General features: G+C 41.7%; 1 protein-coding gene across 4 annotated transcripts in view; it reads left to right on the plus strand.

Annotated features, from left to right (window-relative positions):
• Window positions 1–21,362, plus strand: part of LOC137804306 (neural-cadherin-like) — an 84,068-nt gene extending 62,706 nt beyond the window's left edge. For 3 of the 4 annotated variants that reach the window (XM_068603464.1, XM_068603463.1, XM_068603462.1), the window contains 11 exons: window positions 1,595–1,809; window positions 3,791–3,918; window positions 4,085–4,212; window positions 6,151–6,274; window positions 6,891–7,074; window positions 7,358–7,524; window positions 9,990–10,254; window positions 10,894–11,077; window positions 12,798–13,048; window positions 19,327–19,481; window positions 20,070–21,360. In XM_068603464.1, the coding sequence (XP_068459565.1) occupies window positions 1,595–1,809; window positions 3,791–3,918; window positions 4,085–4,212; window positions 6,151–6,274; window positions 6,891–7,074; window positions 7,358–7,524; window positions 9,990–10,254; window positions 10,894–11,077; window positions 12,798–13,048; window positions 19,327–19,481; window positions 20,070–20,636 (2,368 nt within the window). In that variant the 3' untranslated portion in view covers window positions 20,637–21,360. Of the gene's footprint in view, window positions 1–1,594; window positions 1,810–3,790; window positions 3,919–4,084; window positions 4,213–6,150; window positions 6,275–6,890; window positions 7,075–7,357; window positions 7,525–9,989; window positions 10,255–10,893; window positions 11,078–12,797; window positions 13,049–19,326; window positions 19,482–20,069 lie in introns of all 4 variants that reach the window. The other variant, XM_068603461.1, reaches the window with a different exon arrangement.
• Window positions 21,363–24,088: the final 2,726 nt, after the last annotated feature.

The following is a 24,088-nucleotide window of genomic DNA, read 5'->3' on the forward strand; positions in this document are numbered from 1 at the left end:
GGTCATTGGCCACTTTGAATATTAACCCTATTAACTCTAAATATGTATTAATGTGTGTAGTCAATATAAAGGCCTTCAACCTGAAGTGGTATCTGTGGGAGTCTATTGCAGAAGAAACAGCATACAGTTCATTTCATGCACATTTTAATGCCCAGATTAAATAAATATAGGGCAAGGGGATTAGTACAACTCTGGCCCCCCTCTATGCTCACAACTTCTCAAAATCTCCTTTAATGCCATTTACATGCACACATGCGAGTTCATGTAACAGTGAACAGAAATCCCTCTTTTTTTTACTTTTATCTTTTAATTTCTTATCTGGACACTGCAGAGATAAATCCTTGTTCTGTACGGAGACTATTTCCCCATATGTGCTATATGTGCCCCCATATGAATGCACTGCAACCATAAAGAATCCAATTTTTGCTTCTATCCTCTGTCGAAGGAGCTTAACGGGCAACCTCAGACGGCAGCTGATCATATATTGTCAGAAGTGAGAAAAACATGCCCTGCACCTCTTGATTTGGATTGGCATTGCTCTCATGAGTCACATGAAAGAGCGGTGAAAGAGTGAGGTGCTGTGCACGCCATGTGCATATGTATGCATAAGGCTACACTCCGTCTAAGCCGTCCCTTTCCCTGCGTCTATGGATCAGTATTCCCGACATGTGTTGCTCCGCTGCAGAATAAACAGTGATGGGGAGAAATAGCCCCTAACAGCCTCAGTACACACAGCCTTCCTCAGACATTGCATGGAAATAGATGGCTATGACATTATCAGCAAAGCCAGCTTTTCTACATGCCTACATTTCAGGAGATAGGCGAGATCAACCGGTCCCTTCCATCCTGGCGATCGCAGTGATATAATGAGCGGTATTTCATCACTATATGTAACTCTTCATGTATGGTGTTTTTGAATGGTTATTAAAATTTACCATTACGGTCTCACACACAACACGTTGAAGATAGGCATGAAAAAAGCGTTTCATTTCCAGTTTCTGCTGGAGCAGTGATCCCTAACACTCAAGCTCTAATCAAAGTAGATAAGTACAAGAAGAGGCAATTGCACAGATATCAACCAAAGCGTGTAATACCTTAAGAATGAGAAAGGGGTGGGTGGGGATAAGTGAGAAAAAGTCCAGGAAATCAGCGATGGCACGGTGCATAGAAAAGAGAGAAATAGAATTAATTATCTCCTAACAAAGAAGATGTGATGTGCCAAGCGAGAGCGTTCTCCGGAGGGTTCAGCCCGGGCAGCTGAGATAGATGAAGAATAGGCCGGAGTAATGTTGTGTTCATAGCTAATTGATTTAATGTAGAATTGAATATTCAAGGCTTTGTTGCGAATGCAAACAGTTGATTGATGAGCGCACTTTTTTTCCGCTCACCGTGGACAGTCGTGAAAGCCCCTTCCTGTGCGAATCAACAAGACTGTCACGTCCCCCACAGAAAAGTCACCGCGCTCAGATCCAGAGATTGGACAGTGTGAAGATTTCACAGACCACAAAACATGAACGACACTGATTGTTTCTTTCCCCGTCTTTCGCATTGATTTTCCTCACGGTTCTTTTTCTCCCTCCTCTCGGTGCTACAGGTGCCGCTGCCCCGCGCACCTCCAGGGCCCGGAGTGTCAGCAGACGAGGCTTAGTTTCCTTGGCAACGGCTACGCCTGGTTTCCCCCCATAAAGCCATGCTTTGATAGCCATCTTTCACTGGAGTTCATGACAGAGGAAGAAGATGGACTGCTACTGTATGCGGGCCCGTTGGCCACTCTGCTGCCTGGGGATAGTGAGGACTACATGGCTATAGGTAAACAACAAGTCCGGATAATTAGATGCCTGCCAACGGACCGCTTGTTCATTATTGCGCTGACATTTTTAATTTAATTTTCTGTGTTTAACTACTGAATGGAAGCTAATCAGATATATGATGCAAATTTGGTCCGTTAGTACACCGCTGAGGAAAATGAGAACTCACTCCATAGATTCACACAGTAAGAACTTAATGTTCTGCTACATGGAAAACCCAGTTTTACTGTTTAATAAGAATACAATACTTTGTTGTGTGCCACATGGAATAGTGCTCCCGTGTCACACCTGTGCTTTTCAGCTCCTCAAAAGACTGCAGCTGGTAGATATGCAGCGTCTCATTCAAGATCACATCGGCAAGGTTTATTCTGCCTGACACAAAGGCTCGAACCTGAATGCTCCAGGTGAAGGACAGTCGTGAAGATTGTATCAAACTCATTATGTTTAGTGATTGCTGGGTATAGGGATTCATACTTTCAGTATATAAATGGAAATTTGCTTGCTTAGGAGTCAGGACTAATATTTCAGTGCAACCCAACACGCATTACTGTAACGACTTATGTTACTTATTGATACTATCGGTAGTGTTAAATTTACTAAATAGCAAAAGTAATAATACAAGTAATCTGTAATAAACAGAGCATTAAAACACTGCTGCATGTTGTTGAAGTTGCTGGCAAAGGATAACGATATAATAATGTTATTCATCAAAAATGATAGCAACCATCTTTAATCACATGTTTTGGGCTTTACTGCAACTAAGAAGGGGCTCAGTCGCTACTGCACACACACACACACACACACACACACACACACACACACACACACACACACAACCACATGCATATGTATTTTGGGTCTCCAGTTAGCATTTTCTGTTACCATCATTATTTTTTTTCTAAACGGAAGCCAATTTTCAATGGTTCGTTCACCCAAATTACTAAAATCGATAGTTTTGTTTTTTGTTTTGAGATGTTGCCTCTCGTATGTCTGCCTCCGCGCCAATATAATGAAGGTTAACTCGCTTTCATTTGATAGGCTCACATCGTTTAAAAATTAGATTTGAAAAGCATCTGCAGCAACATCTCATTTCAGAAACAATATCAACATTACTGAATAATTTACCAGGCTCCCTGTGAACAATAATTTGCGTACACCGACCCTTAAATGATTTTTAACTTCTAATTTGGAATTGTGAGTCACTATTTTTCATCCCTTTTTTCTGGAGAGCAGGTGATTTCAGGTTCCCTGCAATAACCCTGCTGTGTTATTTTGTATCGTCATTCTCTTTGTTTGTTTATAGTGTATGTTTGTTCTGAGGTGAGACATTTTCATACGTCCCTCGGGCCTCTATGAAATAGTAATTTGCATCTTGTCAGTTTTTTCTTTCTTTCCAATACATTTCTACACCGTTTTTTTCTTGACCTTGTCGGTACATTTTGCCAGAACAAGCAAGTTAAGCTCTTTTTCTACAAATCTCTAAGAGCCTTTTAATGCCTCCACGCCGCCAACAGCTGTGTCTGGAGGCTTTATGTCTTTGGGTCATTTCGTACCGTTATCGTGAGCCTGATATCTCTGGAACATCTGGTGGGAATTTCTTTAAATTTGGTAGAAATGTCCACTTTGAATCAAAGACGAACTGATTGGATTTTGGTGGTCAAAGGTCAAGGTCACCCAATCCTCGTGTCCATCCCATCCTCAGGAACGGGATATCTCAGGAATGCCTTGAGGGAAACTTATTACATCTGGCACAGACATCCACTTGGACTCAAGGATGAACTGATTTAAAATTGGTTGTTAAAGGTCAAGGTCAATCTGAAAGCAATGACCTTTTGGCAGACATGGACATAAACTGCAACTTGACTGGTTGGCGGAGGCATACGCCTTCTAGTTTGAATTGAAAACATTTCATACAGGTAAAACTATTATCTTGATTTACTTCTGAGTAGCTAATGGTAATTCTGAACTTTATTTTTCCTCAGAATTGATCAGTGGGACACCGAGTCTGAAGATTAACCACGGTTCTGGGACCCTGGTCCTCCAGTTAACAAATAACGTTGGGGTGACTGACAGACGCTGGCATCGCCTTGATGTGAGGAGCAACAGTAAAGTAAGAGAAGCACACCTTCACATGCTGTTCTTGCTTCCTCACAATGTAAAGAGATGTCAGAATATACTATGTCCTGTAATTTGTAGAGAGGCTGGCTATCGTGTACCACTCACACATCCATATTTGGAGCGGCAATGACCTCTCTCCACTCTCCCTCAATTTAAAGGAAGTGCGCTTCACTCTCGATCGATGTTCCAGTGCAATTATCATGGAGACAGAAGGCGTGGACTCATGGGCAGTGACAGAGGACCGCTCATCCTGTGAAATCCGCGGGGTCACACCCAACCGAGACAAGTGAGATCAATGATTAAATGTACCAAGTCTGACCAACACTGCACAAAATACCAACCAGGCGGTTCTTCTGGTCTCAAGGGGGACAATAAGTACTAAGTGATGGGATGAATAATACATTGTGTTTATTCTATTCCATGACAATTACATGTAGACATGAATACATACATGTGGCTATGTTTGTTGTGAAACCCCCTGTGTTTAGTAGCCAAAGATTCTCTCCAGAGGTCTTTCTGGGGTTGTCCTTTGGTTGCAATCTGTTCATCTTCTATGATCCTTCACTTGCTCCCTTCACTGTTTTTTATATCTTAAAGGTTGCTTGTTCCAGAGGGAAAGTGTCATGTGCCCATAGGGATGAACCTATATATCGAGTGCAGCATTAGTACTCACAGAGGCAGCAGTTTGCAAGGTGGTAAAAGGGGAAAATGAAGAATCTGATCAATGTTTTTAGATAGTTACATATACTGCCTGTACTGTATATAAAGGATATTCCTGTTAAATTTTCAGTGAGTAAAGGATATCATTTTACTTGGGAGCATTTGTAATACACGTGTATGAATACATTTACACAACATCCCCCACACAGCTGTAGCTGAGAATTGTTTATTTGGGACTGACAGATTAGATTTAGCCTATAATAGTAGTGGGACTATAATATTTAAAAACATTTCGATAAAGTCCTCATGATTATTTTCATTATTGATCAATAAATTGATTTTTTTTTCTGACGAACTGATTAATAGTTTATAATGTAAATAAAACAAGTTTGAGAAATGTTCCCAGTGCCCAATGTGGTGTTTTCAGAACACATGCCCAAACTCAAAGATATCCAGTTTAATACAGAACAGACAAAGCAACACATCTTCAAATATAAGCAGCTGAAGGCAGATAATGTTTTTGCAATGTTTAGCATATATTTAATGTATTGATTTATTGTTTCAGCACAAAGGTTATCTAACAAAAGCCAGTTGGAGCATTATCAGCGTTCCCGGATGGCCCCTATAAGTCCAATTTTACAAACTTTAAACAGCTAACGTTCTCTTGATATCACTCTTTCACATAAAAAAAAATAATGTCCCTATCTCTGATATATTATAAAACACACATAGTCTTAGATCAGGTTTAATAAAAGCGTCTGAAAAGGTGTTTGTGCATGCATGAAATAATTTATTGAAATCTAATCAGATAGTGAGTCAGACGGTTTTAGGCTCACTGCGTTCAATATGTGTTCTCTCTGGAGGGAAGAGACTGTTGGTGAAATCCTCAGATACAATTCTTAAAATGTTAATTAATCTTTCTGGCTGTGTTTCTGCACATAGTCACAGCTGAGTTTGTTTTCCCCCAGAGTGGGCTCGGCCAGGCACATGTGATCATTGTTTTGTTGTATAATTAAGCTATGAATTTATGATGCTTATTAATTACCATCAGGGTGTTGCCACTATTTATTTTAATAACTTAAAAAAGAGCCATTCACTCTGATCACTGTATTTGAGTTTCAACTTTAAGGAATACAAATAGTCATGTCATTGAACAGGGAATGTGTCTGTTAACAAGCCAACATTATTGAAAAATATTCTGTTTTATCTCATTCGTGCAAGAGTTGCTGTGCTGAATCAGTTTGTGTTTTCATCGTTTCGGGCAAATGTAATTTACCCGTTGTGCTTTTTATTTTCACAATAATGGAAAAAGAAGAAGAAGAAGATGTCATATGTATTGTCAGAGAGCAGTGACAGTGATGAGAGCCTCAGCAGGAGAAGAATGAAATCATGAATGTTAACCTTGACAGCTTATATGGTGCGATCCTTTTCTACTGCTCACATTCTGTGTTTCTTTATATATTTGAGGTGTGTTTTGAATTTTAACCTTGATAATTTATATGGGTCTGTTTCCTTTTCTTCCCCTCTGTTTACTTGCATATTGAGAGTTGCTTTTCTTTCCCAGGTATCTGAATGGAAGTCAAGTATTGCAGCTTGGAGGTGTCAACAACAACATATCCTATGAATACCCACAGCTGCAACACAAACATTATACTGGATGTATAAGGAACCTACTCGTGGACAGCAAGGTACTGTGTGGAGCAGGCAGGGTTTAATGAATACATCACTGCCATGATGGATGGAAAGATTGCTTGTTAAGATACATAGGTGCTGGAGGCTCTGTGTTTTATTTCTTTACCTTTTATTGTGATGTGTATATACGTCAACACAGTTGCTAATAAAACAAAAAAAATGAGCTCTTGAATCAGTGGACTAATGGAAAAGAAAGCGTGCACACTTTCTCGTGCATGTGCATCCTCATGCACGCACACGAGGACCTTCTAATAAAAAAAGTTCTCCATAGTGCTCCTTGTGGTCAAGTAAAGATACAGAAGTCAACAAAGTGTGCTATAGGCTCAACAGCAAAAATGTTCATCAAGTAGTGGAATGGCATCTGTCAATATCATGTATTACATTATTGGATTATTAAAAGTAATGTGTGAATGTATAAACAGAATTGTAATGTTGTTCTGTAGTTAGTTTTGGTGACTCCATCTACAGCTGGATAGTTAAATCTATAACAATACGTACTCAATTTCATTTCTCAATCTGCAATTTCCACTCGCTCAGCTATTATTGGAAGGACAGCAACCTGCATCCAAGTCTTCCTCCTCTTAACTCTTCTCTTTTTCTTCTTGTATTCAGCTGTATGACCTTAGTTCCCCAGTGGAATCCTCCAACACTGTGCCAGACTGCTCTCTTATTGATGACCACTGCAACAACATGGAGCAACTGTCCTCCTGCGGCAAGAGGGGTCGCTGTCAGGGCGAGTGGGGCTCTTTCAGCTGCCTGTGTGAACCGGGGTTTACGGGCCCTCAGTGTGACCAAGGTGAGCATATGAATTTGCTTTCAGTTGACCGCGGTGCTTTAAGGAAAGGAGCAGTGAGATCTCGGTGGAGTTTGGGATTTTAAGCCTCACAAAGTGTACAAATCCGTACGGGATGTGGGAAATTCTCCGCTCCAAAAAGTCACTTTTCTGCAGTGGGAAGATAACTTTGCCTACATAAAGTGCTTTTACAGAACAGCACGCCTCTCTCGCTGTGATATCTTCAATTATTTCTCCTTTGACAGCTGAATTAATTGAACAAGCCTTGTGTGTTTTTGGTGACAAGTGGCTCCAGAGTTCTCCTTCGACGGCCGGAGCCACATTCAGTTCCAGCTCTTGTGGTCATTGCCTGCGCGGGAGATGAGGGTCCAGGTCGGGGTTCGGACACGCGCCACCTTTGGTGTCATCCTCAGCCTGCTTTCCCAGGAGCAGAATGAATACCTACGTTTAGAGGTGAGTCACGACTGGTCACTCCCCTCCACCTTGACAGCTCTGATTGTCTTGTCTGTGGGCCCCAAGATGATAATTAGGCCCCAGACAATGATTGCTGCAAAATTCTTGTCAGGCTGAGAGTGGGTAATATCAGGGTTGGAGACATATGCGTGGATACTGAGGGGGCCGGGTGATTGACATATGTATGTTCTCAACAAGGTCTTTCAGTAAGTGAAGAATGCTGCTGTTGAGAGGCTGCTATTTAAGAAATTAGTTCTTTGTTCAAGGTTATTTCTGTGTGTTTCAAAAGCCAATTTAATATGGCAAGAAAGCAACTGTGGGCTTTGAAATTCAAGGGCAGGGTGAGCTCTGGTGAAGGTCAGATCCCCCGCTCTGAACTTGAGGGTTTTTTGACACAGCTTGCTTTGAGTAGCTTAAAGTCATGTCTGCATGCATGCTGCTCCCTTTGCATCAACTGGCGTGGAGTGGTGCTCACGCAGAGCGTTTCTCCTGGAGACAAGTCTTCCTCACTTTGCCAACCCTCCAGAAGAGCATGCCTCTCCTGCCTGACACATTCCTGAGTGGGTAAGAAGCCAGTGTTTCGTCAAGACCTTTCGTCTCATTGACTGACAGGCCGAGCGTAAACAGCACCTGGAAATAAATGGCTCTGTTAGGGCTGTCACTTTTGGCTAACTCACAGGTCAGCTGTTCTCAGTGAGCCTGTCTCCATTGTGGTATACATCACATCACTGCTCTGTCTTTGAAAACATCTTGTCTTGTGCTTGTTAGTTGTAAGACAACATTGTTTAAAGCAGAGACCTCGTCTCTTGTCCCTTTTTGGATCTTTGAACTTCATGACGAAAAACAATGTTGTCCTCTTCCCTCGTTGCAGTCCCACAGTGACAGAAATAGGAAAAGGCTGTAGCCTTTACTGTATGCTGGTTGTGAAGCCGCTCTGTGAAACCCTCTCTGGAGTTAAATTGGTGAGCTGTATAAAACATCTGATGTCTGTCTGCGGCAGCATGCTGAAACATTTTCAGCCTGGTTGTCTCAAAGCTCTTAGAAACACTTGAGCTCAAGCCTGGCATTTTTGCCGACAACAAGCCCTAATTTAAAGGGCTGTCTCCCTACCCTTTTTTGTGGAGAGTAGATATGGGATAGAGTGCACACTGAATAAATAACCACACTTTCACGCAAAGGTTATCGAAGGCTAGCTGGGTACAAACAACATGCAGCTCTCCAAGGAGCATGGTGTCTCATCTACTGCAGTGTGTGAAAGAGTTTTTGGGAGCAACTGGCATGCACTACTTTGTCAAAGACCAGTGACCCTTAAGAACAGTAAAACTCTAAAAAATCATTGCTTCGCTTCTTTTTTTATTAAATGGGACTTGAGTTTAAAGTCCTACAAGAACTCAGACTTGAACATTTTGTGCTTAATGGTGATTGTGTAGATCTCTGGGGGCGCTGCAGAAAGTTTATATAATCAGATTTTTTTTCCCTGAGTATTGATTGAGTCCTTTGTCCTTTGCTCATTTTTGTTGTGGACTTGAGGGCAGGATGAGCCAGTGGGGAGCGCAAAGTCAGCTTTTACTGTAAGTGTGTGTGTGTGTGTGTGTGAGTGTGTGTGTGTGTGTGTGTGTGTGTGTGTGTGTGTGTGTGTGTGTGTGTGTGTGTGTGTGTGTGTGTGTGCGTGTGCGTGTGTGTGTGTGTCTGTGTGTGTGTCCAGTGGGAGGGAGGCATTTGAAATGCCCATGCTGAGGGAGCAATAGTTAATGCAGGCTGGGCTGAATGTGAATTATCTTGCCCCACTGTTTCCAATTAAGCGTTGGACATGTACAAGCTGCAGTTATGGGAGCCCCTCATTGGTTAGGTCCATTGTGTTCGCTCATCCTTAACTGCTGAAGATAATTGTTGTTTCTTGTATACCTTCCCTTCGGGATCCCTCCGGCCTCCGCCATGCAGCAATGTGTACGGCAGCTCTGCAAAGCATCATAGCTGCAAAATTACTGAATTAATTTTCACCACTGAAATTTTCATGGCATTTTTTCTGTCAGGTTCACCACAGAGAGTCTGTTCTGGGTAGTTAAGTAACACACTGCTTGTCTGGCCCAACCTTTGCTTCCTTTTCTTTCACCACGGGAGCTGGCCTACTTCTTATGATGTTGTTATGCTCAAGATCTGTTTTTACACATCAACACAGCACAATATGGCAGGAGTCCAGGTCTGTCTGTTTAGAATTTGTGTCGCCCCAATTTACATTTTTATTCACACAAGTATTCCAAGCCTTGAAATCCTGATTAATGACAAAACAGATCCGCTTGTTTGGGTTTCAGCAATGCAAAAGTCTTCCGTATGCAGTTCAGTAGTAAATCTGGAGTCCATTCATAACACATAAAATCATCTGTATTATTTTTTGCTACGTTTGGATTTCTTGGCTGTTTGAATGCCTGCATTTTAAATCAGCAAAGCTGCACTGTGTATCTCAGGTAATTCAGAGTCTGCTGGCTGTTTTCTACAACCTCGGCGATGGAGACTACAACCTGACTCTGCCCTACCATCGACTCAGCGATGGAGAGTGGCACGAGGTGGAGCTGGATCGGTACGGCAGAGAGTTCACGCTGCGAGTGGACGGAGGTGGAGGACGGCGAGAGGTTACGGCCTCACCTGGGCGGAGTCAGGAGATCATTATTTACCCCTCTGTAGTGATGCTCGGAAACTCTTTTCCCTCAGGACACAACCGGAGCTTCCTCGGTAGGCGGCCGCTTACTTGCTTTGGTTTAATGAGACTGAATATCAAGTTTAAATGCATGAACGAATGAATTCATGTTGAGTGGAAGAACCATTGTGTGTGTTGTCTGAACCAAAAGGCTCATTTGGAAATGAATGAATTGTCAAACACAAACTGAAAAGAGTGGACTTCACAGTTAACTTGTATTAATGGGCATATACGTAATTCAGTGTTTATCCTACCACTCACTGGGGCTTCTACATTTCACAGAGTGAGCCAAAGGTGTTTGATCCCTTTGTTTCAAGCGGATGAGAGAAATGGAGTCCGTGGGACTAATCTGTATTTAAATGATGTGTTAGAGTCTCATGCTTCCCGCAGAGTGAGCCAACTACCCAGCAGAGAAAATATCCTGCAAAAAAAAGAAGTCCATGCTGACAGCTTAGCCTCAGGCTGTTTGTGTGTTTGTGTGTTTTCATGCGTGCAGCTGTGTCAGGGACTATGTTTCTGTGTGTCAATGCGAGTGTGTCTGCGTGTTTGAGTTAACAGCCCTACCAGGGTGTAAATGCGTGTCCATAAAAGATTTTGCCCGAGGACTGGTGTCTTCGAGTGTCTTTTGGCATTGTAAATTCAGTATTTTTCTGTTTTTTTTCTGACTCCACCAGGTTGTTTGCGAGATGTGAGGTTTAACGGCCGCTCCATCCCACTGGGACAGCAGCAGCCTCCTGAGGGGCTTCAGGTGGTCACTTCGCAAGGCGTCTCTGTTGGCTGCTATTCAGAAGCCTGCAGGAAACATCACTGCTCCCCTCCCGTGGTCTGTGTGGACCTCTGGAGACACTATGAGTGCAGGTGCTGTAAATAAAGACAGAATAAATAACCCAGGGTGTTTATGACACCATACAGTTTGCAGGCACGTTCTGTACACATTTGCACTCGCACATCCAGAGCCCAGACTTGCATATAACAGCTTTGCTTATAATAAAATTACTATCGCCAGCACTCAACTTGCATATTTTGCTAAAATAAATGACATCAAGACCCACAGCGTTGCCCTGTATAGATTTTCTACAGCAGGTAGATAGAATAGTGTAACCTTTCGGAAAGGAACTTTAAATGTCAAGTAACTTATTAACAATATTAACAACTGGTCACATTAGGTTGAATGCTATTTATTATCATTTGGCAGGTATAAACAAGTTCTGGGAATTGGCATTGATATGGAGAGGTTTTCAAAGCAGAGAAGACAAATCATCTGTGACCAGATTGCAGGTGCATTGGCACATAAATACAATTAAGTCAAGGGGAACGGCCTGGAAAATTAATTAAAATAACTATGTTACGAAGACAGACAACCATGTCATCATTATAAAAATAATAATCAAAAATGAAATAATATTAATACTATACTTTATTTAATAGCATAGTTTCCTATTGCTTTTTAAGGGTTTATAAGCTCTAACTAATTACTTTATTAATATTTAATAAATCCTTTACTAATCTTCTATTTATTTTGATAACTTTTAGGACATCAATAAGAAATACTTTTTCTTCAAAAAACCCAGACCAGTCAATGTTTTAACAGTTTATTCATATCTACAAGTGGGTTGCCATATTATACATGTATAAATCTATTACTGAAATGGGTATTTATTAATGATTATATATAATTATATTTATATATATATAATTATATTATATTATATATATTATATATTATTATATATAATTATTATATATAATTATGTGTGATTATATATAATTATATTTTTATATATGTATTATCATTATTTTTTCTTTGTATCGAATTAATTATCTAATCGAATTGATAATAATTTAGGATATGAATATATAAGCATGATGTTTCCACCTCTAACTTTTCAGTCTCTCTGTTTTTGTACAATAAATTGTGGCTCTACTTCTTGTATTTTAACACGCAAACACACATAAATAAGAAAATATCCAGAATGCAGTAATCAAAAGTGATACAGTACAGCTAAAAAAGCACACTTTGTGCATTCATGTAAAAGTATAACGACATGATCAAAGTTCCAAAGTGTCCACCAGGTGGCAGCGTGGCTGAGTGCGTTCACCAGAGTGTCAGCCTGAGTGAACGAGTCCAACAGTCTCGGCTGCCCCTTTAAACTCTGCAGGACCACTCAGTCTCCTGGCTGTGATTTTAAGACTGCGAAACATTGTGGGACTTTCCACCCTCTATCCATATTCTGTGACGGCAGCACGGCCTCGGGTTACAAAGCCCTGTGAGAAGCAAGGGGCAGGGGTGAATGATATCCAGGGGATGTTTGCTACAAATATACTGTGGAACGACTGCCGCAAAGCCAATCTTAACTTAGTTTCTTTTCTCTGTTTTTATGCGGTACAGTCGACACTTTGTAACCTTCAAAGAGCATATCTTTGAATCTGGTTTAAGAACTGTAACTCCGACGGGATTTAATTTGACTCTGTCAGCTTAGGTGTCGTAGGACTGTAGAACTCAACGCTCCTTTCATCTGACAGCTTCCCAAGTGTCTCTTGTCTTTGCTTTACACTACTGTCTCCCCGCTCTGCACAGGTGCCCTCCGGGCCACATGACCAAAGAGAGCTCCCTGGGCAAAGTGTGTGTCTACACGCTGTGCGCCAGCCGGCCGTGTCGCCACGGCACCTGCGTGGCTCACTCGCCGTCGCGCTACTCGTGCCGCTGCAGCGAGGGCTACCGGGGACGCCACTGTGAGGTGACGCTCGCCATGTTCCACAATGAGGACGGCAACAGCCTCAGCCTCAGCTCCATGTTCGCCATCAGCATATGTGTCATGGCCTTTCTAGGTAGCTATGTCGACTACGTCCTCTTCTACTTGTGGTAACTCAACGCTCGTGTCGCCATCTCTTCACATGTTTCCTTTTTATGGATTCTGGATGTTTTTGTCTGCCATTTTCTTTCTGTTTCATTCGTGATACATTGCTTTTCATCTTGTATTTTTATTTTTCTTTCTTCTCATCTTCAAGGTATAATCCTCACGTTGTGTTTGGTTTTGAGTGTAACATCCGCTGTTTTATCTGTTACTCCCCTTTTTGGTTCTGAAAAATCTACATAGACTTGTATCTTGTCGTCATATTGATCTCTGGAGCTGTACCAGGATGTGATTTCTCCATGGGAGGTTGACAGAAACATGAAACAGAACTGATAGAGTAGCAGGGAGGGAAACATTGTATGTATTAATTTATGATTCACTGGGAAGCTGTAAAAGTCTCCGGAGAATTGGAGAGCTTCTTTATGCGTTTTTCTATATTTCTCATCACTTCTGTGTCCCCTGTCTTTTCCAATGTTATGCTCTGTCTACAGAAGTCAATTTCCCTCTCAGCCTTACATTTTATGTGTTCAACATTTTTTTATATCTCTCCCTTCTCTCATTTTACTCCCTTGATGTGTTTTTTCTTGCCTTTCCTTCCACATTGCTGTGTACATTGTTGTATTCCCAAATCCCCCTCAATGTGTCTATATTGTCCATGCACTAAATACACTATTTGGAGCTGTAATCAGGGATCACTTACATCAAGAAAAATCACCAGAGTAAGCACAGCTTTCTATTGTCTTTTACTCTAATTCAGGTTATTCAAGGGTAACCCCATATCTAGCTTAGGGTTAGATAAACATTATGCTCTGTGTCATATAATATGGACAAGCATGGGGCAAGATTCCTTTGGGCAAAGGTCGTGCAGCGAGCGGCATGTCAGAAAAAAAAGCAAAATCAATTGCAAACAGAATAATCTACACAGAATCATGTGTGCCAAAATGCAGAAACATTTTAGCCAAATATCATGTCTCCTCTTTAAAATTGAATTTGTTCACCGTGTATTTTAAAACACATGCTAGCTGGCGGATAATGTACTGGCTTGCTATTTACATCCTATTAATAAAAAATAAGCCTCTTCAATAGCTGCCCACAGAGGACTATCTCTTCAATATTAAGTATGTGGTAATGTGGTCTTGTGCTCTTCGCTAAGGTATTTGAAAAATAAAAAAAACTTTACGACATATTTTGTGACTACAAGTGAAACTAACAGTCTCGCAGCGCATTCCCAACTTGAGTGCAGCTTGCAGTCGGCACAATGCAGAGTCAAGTGGCCGGGCTGCTGGTGTGGCCTTCGGTCGACACGTTATCCAGTGCACCTTATAAAGAGAATAAATGCTCCAACCAGACTATTACATCAAAGTCTTAGTGTGGCTGAATAACAGGCATGTTCATGAAAATAAACTAGTTTTTGTTGTTGTCATATTTATATGTAAATTAGGTTATTTTCTTGAACTTCATGCATTGTTTTGTGGCAACATGTTTTTTGACGCATGGTCAGCGGCCCGGAGCTTCCAGCTCTGGCGCTCTCGGTGCCGCTCTAGCGTCGGTTGTGAATGTGGCAGGGACACTTGTTACATGGTGTCTTTTCCAAATACATTTCTGTCTTCACTGAAAGATATGTTTAGGAAACAAAATCGCTCGAGGTTCAGGGAACAAGCGAGGTTGACGTTAACTTGACTTACGAACGGCCCACGTGTCTGACGACCTGTGCGTCGGTCTCCTCTCCGAGAGTCCTGTGTTTGTTTGATCCATCCCCCACCGCTCCCAGCCGCTCTGTGTGCCGTCTCTCTTTTATTCTACGCAGTTGGTCTGAATGTCCAATTATGGGGCGGGAGGGTTTAGATTGGAGTTAGTTGAAAGTCCGGTGCTGCGGTATCAGACATTGAAGGGCGCTGGCCCACCGTTGATATTCGACAAATTGGGAAGAGAGCGGCTTGTTTGTGGGCAAAAAACCACGCTGGCATTAACAAATTCAAACTGTGATAAATATGACAAATACATGAATAAATCAAACAACAAGCACCAGATTAAGGCAGTGTTGTGAATATAAAGTTCAGTTCACAATAGTGTACGATAGTGCAGAAAAGAATCAAGTGAGAACAAAATGGAAGTTTTTAAGAAAATATTTCAAAGTAAAAAATGAATTGGCAAGCCTTAAGCGTGGGAGTTTGAGGGCCTTCACTGAAAAAGCTTCCCTTTGAAGACTTTGACTTAGGTTGATCCAAGGCTGCTTTCTGATATATATATATAAGGGGTCACAAGTCCAGAAATATAGACTAGAGCCTAACCACTGACTGCTTTATAGGTGAGGAGTGGATTCTTAAAATCAAGAAGTATAAGCTGAGGGTTATGTGTTCACTTTGTCTCTGTTGAGAGAAAAGCTGCTGCATTATGAAGTGTTGAGTTGTATGACTGAGTACAACAAGACAGTATGAATATCTGGGTGAGCCGTTTCAGATATGGAGTGCCTACACTAACTAATTTGGGATGCATTTATTAGCATTAACATTGTTGAACACCTTTTTTCACCTCTCCATCTAAATTGAATTCAAGGCCCTAAAAAGAAGTTAAAGTGAGCAAATCATAACTTTGAGGAAGTGAAGTCTTTGGGTTTTTGGCTTCGTAGGCAGGTCTGTGTATCTGTTAAAGATTAAAACACTTCTTGTATATTTTTGCATGATGTGACGAGTTGGAAGCATAAAGAAACAGAGAAATAGAGAGCCTTGAATTGAACCCTGAGGAGCTCCACCAGTTTTTCTGAAATAGAATTACAATTGTCATTTTAACTTAGATCGTTATTTTCAAAGTTGTATTATCATATTTGTTATTAATGAAAACCCCTCTTCTCTGAATCAATAACTGTGTTTAGTGTTGCGGATTTTTTGTGCGTAGATATTTTGTATTTAGTGTTTAGTGACATCTTTAAAGTCCAATACACAAATATGTAACACTTCTAATGTGTTTACTATAAATGACTAAAACAATTAATCAGTTATCAATAAAGTTTCTGATTAATTTCCTGTTGACCGACACACCGATTAATCAGCTAATGCCTCGGCTCTAGACCTGAACCAGTTAAGTGCTGATGACACACACTGTCCCACTTGTGCGATAGAATTGCACGATTGATGGTGTCATAAGCTTTCGTAAGATTTACGAGGACCAAGATTCAATACCTACCCACATCTGCTGCCAGCAAGGCCTTTTTAAATGCGTATGCATTGATATCGCTACAGAAAAGATGAACTGCCCCGTTAATTCATTGTTAAGGTCGAGGACAGGGATGAGTTAATTGTGTTTGTTTAAGGCAATGTAGCTAAGAAAATGGGATTTCCTGGTCCTCGAAAAGATCGAAGGACGAACATATGTGCAGGTATATAAATATATATATGAGTGGTTTTCATGTTGATGCACACTACCGTCTGTAGGGCCACGTGCTATATGAGTCTTTCTGTTCGAGACAGGCTTTTAAATCGCTTGGGCAATTCAATGCACTGTCTCTGCCTCTAGAACTGACTCAACGTTTCCCTCCAGGGCATGTGGCTAGTATTGGGACATCAGTTATTCTGACACTTGAGAGTGAAACGCATAAAGCGGTCTTCAATATTTGATAATGAATTCAAAGATGATAAAGTGTGGCCTTGGCATCGTTCATGAAAATTCATGTGTTGCTTGCATGCCAACTAAAAAAAGGTGCAGTCCATTGAAGTGGCTTGCCCGCTGTTGCTGATGAGGCATTTATATTCAAGGCTTACATTTTTCACCTCACCAAGAATCACCGTCTGTTCAGACAGACAATTCAGACTGGAAAGAGGCGTCTTTGATGACTGTACGGTAATTACAATGTTCACACCTTTTAAAAGGGGAATTAAAGGAGATAAACAAGTTGTTGTCTCAACCTAAAATAAAAAAAAGAACAACCACTTCTAGTGAATGTGGACATAAGATTGTTCCAGTGATTTGATGAACATGTGAAAATGTAGTTTTTTCACGATGACCCTCATCACAGGAGCTGCAACAATAAGTATCTACACACTCTGCACACTAGCCGCACTCAGCGAGACTGCTAGCTGGGTGCAAAATTAAAGGGGGACTCCTTCTCTGTCTCAACGTGCATTAAAAGTTAAGATGATCATCCATTATTGAGTTTTACATAAGCCATCACAGACCGACCAGAATGTGAGTTAAGCATGAGCTATCGACGGAGCCAGATGAGGTGATTTCTGACCAAGCCTCATTAATCCGGCATCAAATCTGACATTCTGGGTTTTGAAGAATGGAAGAAATTAGCTTCCCATATGGCCTCTGGATGCCAAGCAATCATGTAAAGTGCCTGTACTTTTTTATTCCCTGATAAATAAATTATTTTCTCAACTCTTCACCATCACTCATCTGTCTCATTTCCTTCTGCTCGTTCGTCAGTTTTCTTTCCCCTGAACCTCCCATTGATGTTTTTCGTCCAGCTCGCACTTCATTTTTTCTCATTAACCTCAGACTGGAGCGACAGTGAAAGGGTTAAGTGTTGTGATCAAACTGTGTTGTAGTTGTTTACTCAACGCTCATTCATAATGCACCGTCCGGCCCGGGCTAACATCATAATACCCTGCTCATAGTATCGGTTAGAGGGCAGCGAGGCAGCAGCATTATAGATTGATGAATGACTGCGATGTTTGTTCTCCACCCTGAGTGATATCGATCTCACTGGAATGTAGCTACACACACACACACACACACACACACACAACTCTGGGCAGCAGTGGCTACAGGCAGACAGGGGTGTGTGAAAGTGTGTTTACCTGTGCCTAATTGTGTGTGTGTGTGTGTGTGTGTGTGTGTTGGAGGTCTTGTGTGTGTGCTCTGCGTTGTGTATCGAACCCCCTACCTATATAGATGTGTGGAATATCAGCTCAGGTGGTGTTGAGGTGAGGTGCCTGCGGGCAGCACCTCGAAGCAAGTAATTCTAGGGGCCAGAAGAAGGGCCGGCGTCGACTCAGCGCCGGGCCTCATCGAGATTCTGGTGTTTTCTGCGAAGGCGCTCTGGCGCAGCGGTGAAGGAGCCGGATCGGCTGATCAATACAGCTCTCCCTCCACCCCATACTGACAATCTCATTCCATATATAACATTAGAGCAGCATCAAATAAAAGCGTTGCAGCTGAGGCGTTAAAGATGTTCCAGGCAAATAGAGATGATGATTTTTAATTGAGATAACGGTTGTTTTTTTTCTGCAGAGATTAGCTTCCAGGGAGTTGTTTTTCTGTCAATGTTTATGAATGCCTGCCTGTTAGTGTGACCCCGAAGAGCCGTCGGTGCGTTCTTCTCTTTCGAAGCACTTACTTTAAAAATCCAGACTAATGTGATTACCTTGCATTTCTCCGAAGATTTCCAATTAAACTGATACTTAGCACACACCATATAAACCATTCTAGCTGAAATGGATCCCATCTAGTGTGAGAGATAAAAGCCGAGGCCAGACAGAGGCCAGAGAAGGACCGGAAAACACGAACCGTGAGAGTTAATGAGTGGAGAAGAGAATTACAGAGGGAAGTTCCAACACAGAGAAACAAAAAAAAAAAGAAATTACAGATTCAAAAAGAAAGCGCGTGAACCAGTAAAAACAGATAGCGAGGGAGGGACAAAGAGAAAAAGGGAATGGCAGATGGGAGAAAAATATTGGTTGAGATTAATGGACTTGAAAGGTCAGTCCAGCATGCTGTATAATTCAGCACACAATAGCTGTGATTGATGTGTATGCTTCAGAACCTTTTCCGCTCGGCTCCCACAGTATTCCTCTGCACCTTCAGCAAAGCCACCAAGGCTTTGAGTTTAAGCTGGGAGGAGTAAAAATTCAGTTAATAGGTTTCCAAGGAACTGCGGTCTTTGATAAGTCAGGAAACCGAGATGCAACATCAATGGGAATAGGTGGAAAGGTGGTTCCTTTGTTTCCATGTAAGCTCTGTTAGTACATCTTAACTGGACAGCTGATAGGTCTTCCAGGGCAAAAGAATGTGATGGAAAATCCATTTTTAGGATGTTTTAATTTATATAACCCATCTATTTAGAGTGGCGTTAAGTATTATGTTTTCATTTTTTTTTAAAATGGATGTATTCACATTTTACGGTATCATCACTTTTCACTCACGTTGTCAAGTTCATGTACACCCCAAAATAGGTGTTTTTCTGCTCACTGTCTGCTTCCAATTATGTGCGCGTGCTCCCGCTGAGTTAACCTGCTCTCTGGCACCCCTCAGTGTTGATGCTGGGCCTGTTCCTCTACTCCTGCTGGAGGAGACACAAGGGCCTGAAGGAGGGCGTGTACCATGTGTCTGCGCACCACGGCGAGTGGGAGGACATCCGTGAAAATGTGCTCAACTACGATGAGGAAGGCGGAGGGGAGCAGGACCAGGTAAACACATACACAAGCTGGCATTTAGATTTGCAACACACAGGCAGGGGCGGTAAACAAAGCACTCAACACAAACAGTGCACCGCTGAAAGTTCTCCTTTCCTTTTGTATGCGTTTGAAACCGCCATAAGATGCAAACATTGACAGAGTGTTTGTTGGTGCCCTGCAATGTAAATCAAATCCCACCTCCCTTGAGAGCTGGGATGTGCGTCAATTAGCTGAAATTAAGCATGTAGACGCCAATAGCTGCTAATGCCTGTGTTTTAATAGTGCTGGTAATAGCAGTTTTCACCCCCTCTGCAATCAGATAATTAATTACTTGGCTAATCAATGGTGCCTTTGATGCCAACATCTCTTCCTACATGGTGGAGCTTAGTCTTCGTCTGAGGATCAGGTTCATTTGCTAGCAGAGACATTAACTAGTTACACCGCTCTGAGCACAAATTGGTGTCATATGGCAATGTTGTTTTCCATTATCTCTTAATCCCCCCCCCCACCCGAAAAAAAGACTACACAGGAAAACATGTCTCTTTTCTTGTCTTCTGCCCTTCTTTTGTCCCCTGCTTTCCTCTCTGTCGCTCTCTTCAGAACGCCTTTAATATGGTGGAGCTGCAGCGCTCTCTCCAACCCAGCCCGGCACAGTCCCTGCGGTACAGCTACCCACAGAGCATCATCTCCTACCCGCAGACTAAGCTTCCCCAGGACAACATTAAGAAGGGGGTGTCTAATGGGACTGGCAGCGCAGCTATAGCCCTGCGTCTGGCCATCCCCCCATCAGAGACGGAAACCCTGCCGTCCCCGCTGACCTTCCGGCGCTCCCAGAAAGCCCTCTCCTTCTCCAGCCAGGACTTGGCCCGCTACCTGTGCGAGGTCATCAGGGACATGGAGCACCCGGGGGAGCTCGGCACCATGACCACACCGCGACGTCCCTCCCGAAAGGAGCGCAGCCTGGCGGCGGTGCGCTCCCTCAGCTCCCTCAGTACATCTCAGGGTTCAGAGGTCAGGCTTCAGGCGGCACCGAGCACCCGGCTGGACAGGTTCAAAACGCTCCGAGCTGTGGTTAGCGATTTGAGAGGAGACTCCAAGGCTCCGGAGGGCCAGAAAGACAAACTGAAGGAAAGCAGAGGGCAGCTGAACTGTGAGAAGAGCGGATGAGGCTGCACTCGGAGAAAGAGAACTGAAGGTTGCAGAAAAGCAACACAAATCAAAATGCGTGGGTGGAATTCCAAGGGGAGATAATTAAATGTGAAATTCTCTGAGACTGGGAGGTTGCCCAGGGTCTATGTGAAGTCTACTATAAATGTACTGTATTGATGAAACTTTGAACATTTAAGTTCTTTGATATAAAACATGTTTACCAATGAATGATCAGATGTGATGTATTGTTTACTCGGCATTGCACTGTACAGTATTTACTCCACAAAAAGCACTTTTCGAAAGCGCCCTGTGTCAAAACTATTCGTGTCATAACACTCATAAGAGTAATGTCTGCCAGCAAGACGGCAAATGAGTTTCCTGTGAGAGAGCTGGATTCTTGTTGCCATTAATGACTCATGAAATGGTTTGTGAAAAATGATTTTGTTTCATTTGTATTATCTATTTCCTTTTCAATAAATAATTATCTTTGATAATATTTCAAGCTTGATCTTATTCAAACGCCGGTTCTCGTTTTTGATGTTCAAGCCAACTTTCATCATCAAATGTTGGTCAGGCTGTTTTTTTTTTTGTCATGAAGCTGAAAGTGAAGATGTCGGTCTTCTTACCGACATGAATAATTCTTCTCTGTTTTCGGTGGAGGGCACATCCTCTGAGGGGCTTTCAGATGCCCAGTACAAAACACAACCATGATTTTTTTTTTCATAATTTGAAATATTTATATGATTGTTGCAACAGCAAAACCTGATAAAGTGGATCAATATTGACTCACCCCATCGGTGAAAAGTGCAGAATAAAACCTTTGGAGATGGTGTTTGGGTACTTGATCTCGTGTAATTGTTCACCTGTTGGTTGGATTCACTTCACATTGGCACTGATACCGTTGTGATATCGACCCTACACCTCAAATAAATAGCATCATCAAAGTATGTATTTACTGTAAAAGTGGAGCCTCGAGGCTTTTAACCCCAAAGTTGTCAACGGTAAAACCATTTCCAACAGAAACCTTTTTAAAAGAAAGGTTGGAACAGTTGAAACTTTGTAGAAAAACAGTAAAGGTGGTGCACTAAAGCAAAATGTGTAACGTGGAGAATGAAATGCATTCTTGTTAATGTTAATATCTAGACAGAATAAACAGTGTTTATTGCTCTTATAATTGTGTATATATATATATATATGTATGTATAAATGTTACCAGTCACCTCCTGATCCTCCAGATACAAGAGTCTGACATTTTACTCAACATTTTATGTTGAGCAAAATGATAACAGTTAAACAATAACAGTTAAACAATAATAACAGTTAAACTCCATTAAGGAGAGGATCAAGATGTTGGACACGCCAAGCGTCATTATATTAGATATTTCTTCCACGTTAGCAAGTTCATACAGATTTAAATGTATTGTACATTATATTCATTTACAATGAAATTATAGCATATGGTCTGGTATGGACATCGACGGCCAGACATCATTCATTGTGATTAACACTGAATGAGAGAACATATCATTGTCTCTACTGTCCTGAAGCTTACATTAACCCTTTGAGGAGCTTGTTTGCTTGTTCGGTCTTGTTAATTCTTTACAGAAAAGAGTGGAGAAGACAGAGTGGTGAGGACAGAGTGGAGATGGAGAGGAAAGAGTGGTGAGGACATAGTGGTGAGGACAGTGTAGAGGACAGTGTGGTGAGGACAGAGTGGTGATGGAGAGGAAAGAGTGGTGAGGACATAGTGGTGAGGACAGTGTAGAGGACAGAGTGGTGAGGACAGAGTGGTGAGGACAGAGTGTTGATGGAGAGGACAAAGTGGTGATGGAGAGGACAGAGTGGTGAGGACAGAGTGGTGAGGACAGTGTAGAGGACAGTGTGGTGAGGACAGAGTGGTGATGGAGAGGAAAGAGTGGTGAGGACATAGTGGTGAGGACAGTGTAGAGGACAGTGTGGTGAGGACAGAGTGGTGATGGAGAGGACAGAGTGGTGAGGACAGAGTGGTGAGGACAGAGTGTTGATGGAGAGGACAAAGTGGTGATGGAGAGGACAGAGTGGTGAGGACAGAGTGGTGATGGAGAGGACAGAGTGGTGAGGACAGAGTGGTGATGGAGAGGACAGAGTGGTGAGGACAAAGTGGTGATGGAGAGGACAGAGTGGTGTTGACAGAGTGTTGATGGTGAGGACAGAGTGGTGAGGACAGAGTGTTGATGGAGAGGACAGAGTGGTGAGGACAGAGTGGTGAGGACAGAGTGTTGATGGAGAGGAAAGAGTGGTGAGGACAGAGTGTTGATGGAGAGGACAGAGTGGCGGACTGGATGGAGCCGAGAGCATCGAGGTAAGGAGAGGTAGACCTGACAAACACTACCGTCTGGGCGCAGCTGGAAGCATCATTATTACATTAAAATGATTGTGTGTCTCTAATGTGTTTATTCTGTCCTCCAACAACGGCGGAGGAGAAGCTGGAACCACAGGGAGGCTCATCAGACGCATCTCAGCAAGCTCAGGGACGAGAACTAATACAAGCTGAGGACGCTGGACCTACACAGAGGAAGGAAGCAAAAAAAGTGAAGCATAATATTCTTGTTACTTTGATTATTGTTTCTTATAGTATCCAATACAACTTTCATTAAAAGGTATTTCACAACGCATTGTGTTGTTAGCCATTATCGTATTATAAAAATGTCATGAGAATGCCATAAGGATACCGTTATAGCATGCAAATGTCATATCACAATATAAAATAGCAAGCCAATTAAATGTAACAATACTATAGTATATTATGGTTTATATATAGTGAAAATAACATAAGTCAAAATATAGTATGTACAAAAACAGCAGGAGAAGAACATGTCATCGGGAAAGTCACAAAAAAGTCTGTCCAAAAAAGTAATGTGTTAAATAATGTGAAAGAGTTTGGAATGTTGAAAAATGTCTTGAGGATATTCATGCTGAATATATCAAAACATCCATGAAAAAAAAAGTATAAATATGAGTCAGAGAATAGTATTTTGAATGAGGTAAAACAACAAGTCAGTGTGGTACATCAAAAAGCATCATTAAAAAGTATAATGTGTCGCAAAAAAAGAATAAGTGAGCAGTGACTTTTTATGTCTTTTTTCCACACTAACTATGAATGTATATACTGTGGTGACCTTTTGACATATTGTACTATACTATGACTGTTTTGACATACATCTCTTTTTTCTTGACTATATCATATATTTTTTGTGACATTTTCCTAGATAATATACCATTACTTTTTTTTTTACATACTTTTTAAATTTGTTGGAGACTTTTAACATGATACAATGACGTCTCACAGCATGACTTTGTTTGGGGACTTTTTACAACATACAATATATACTTTGACTTCTTTTTGACAAATGTATGGCATATGACAACATTAATTCAATCAATATCTAAAAACGCCAAAACATATGTATTATTATAAGAACAACTTTACA

This window comes from Clinocottus analis, unplaced genomic scaffold (assembly GCF_023055335.1).
Source record: "Clinocottus analis isolate CAN_PGR_092001 unplaced genomic scaffold, fCliAna1.0.p SCAF_6, whole genome shotgun sequence".
Taxonomy (NCBI): Eukaryota; Metazoa; Chordata; class Actinopteri; order Perciformes; family Cottidae; genus Clinocottus; species Clinocottus analis.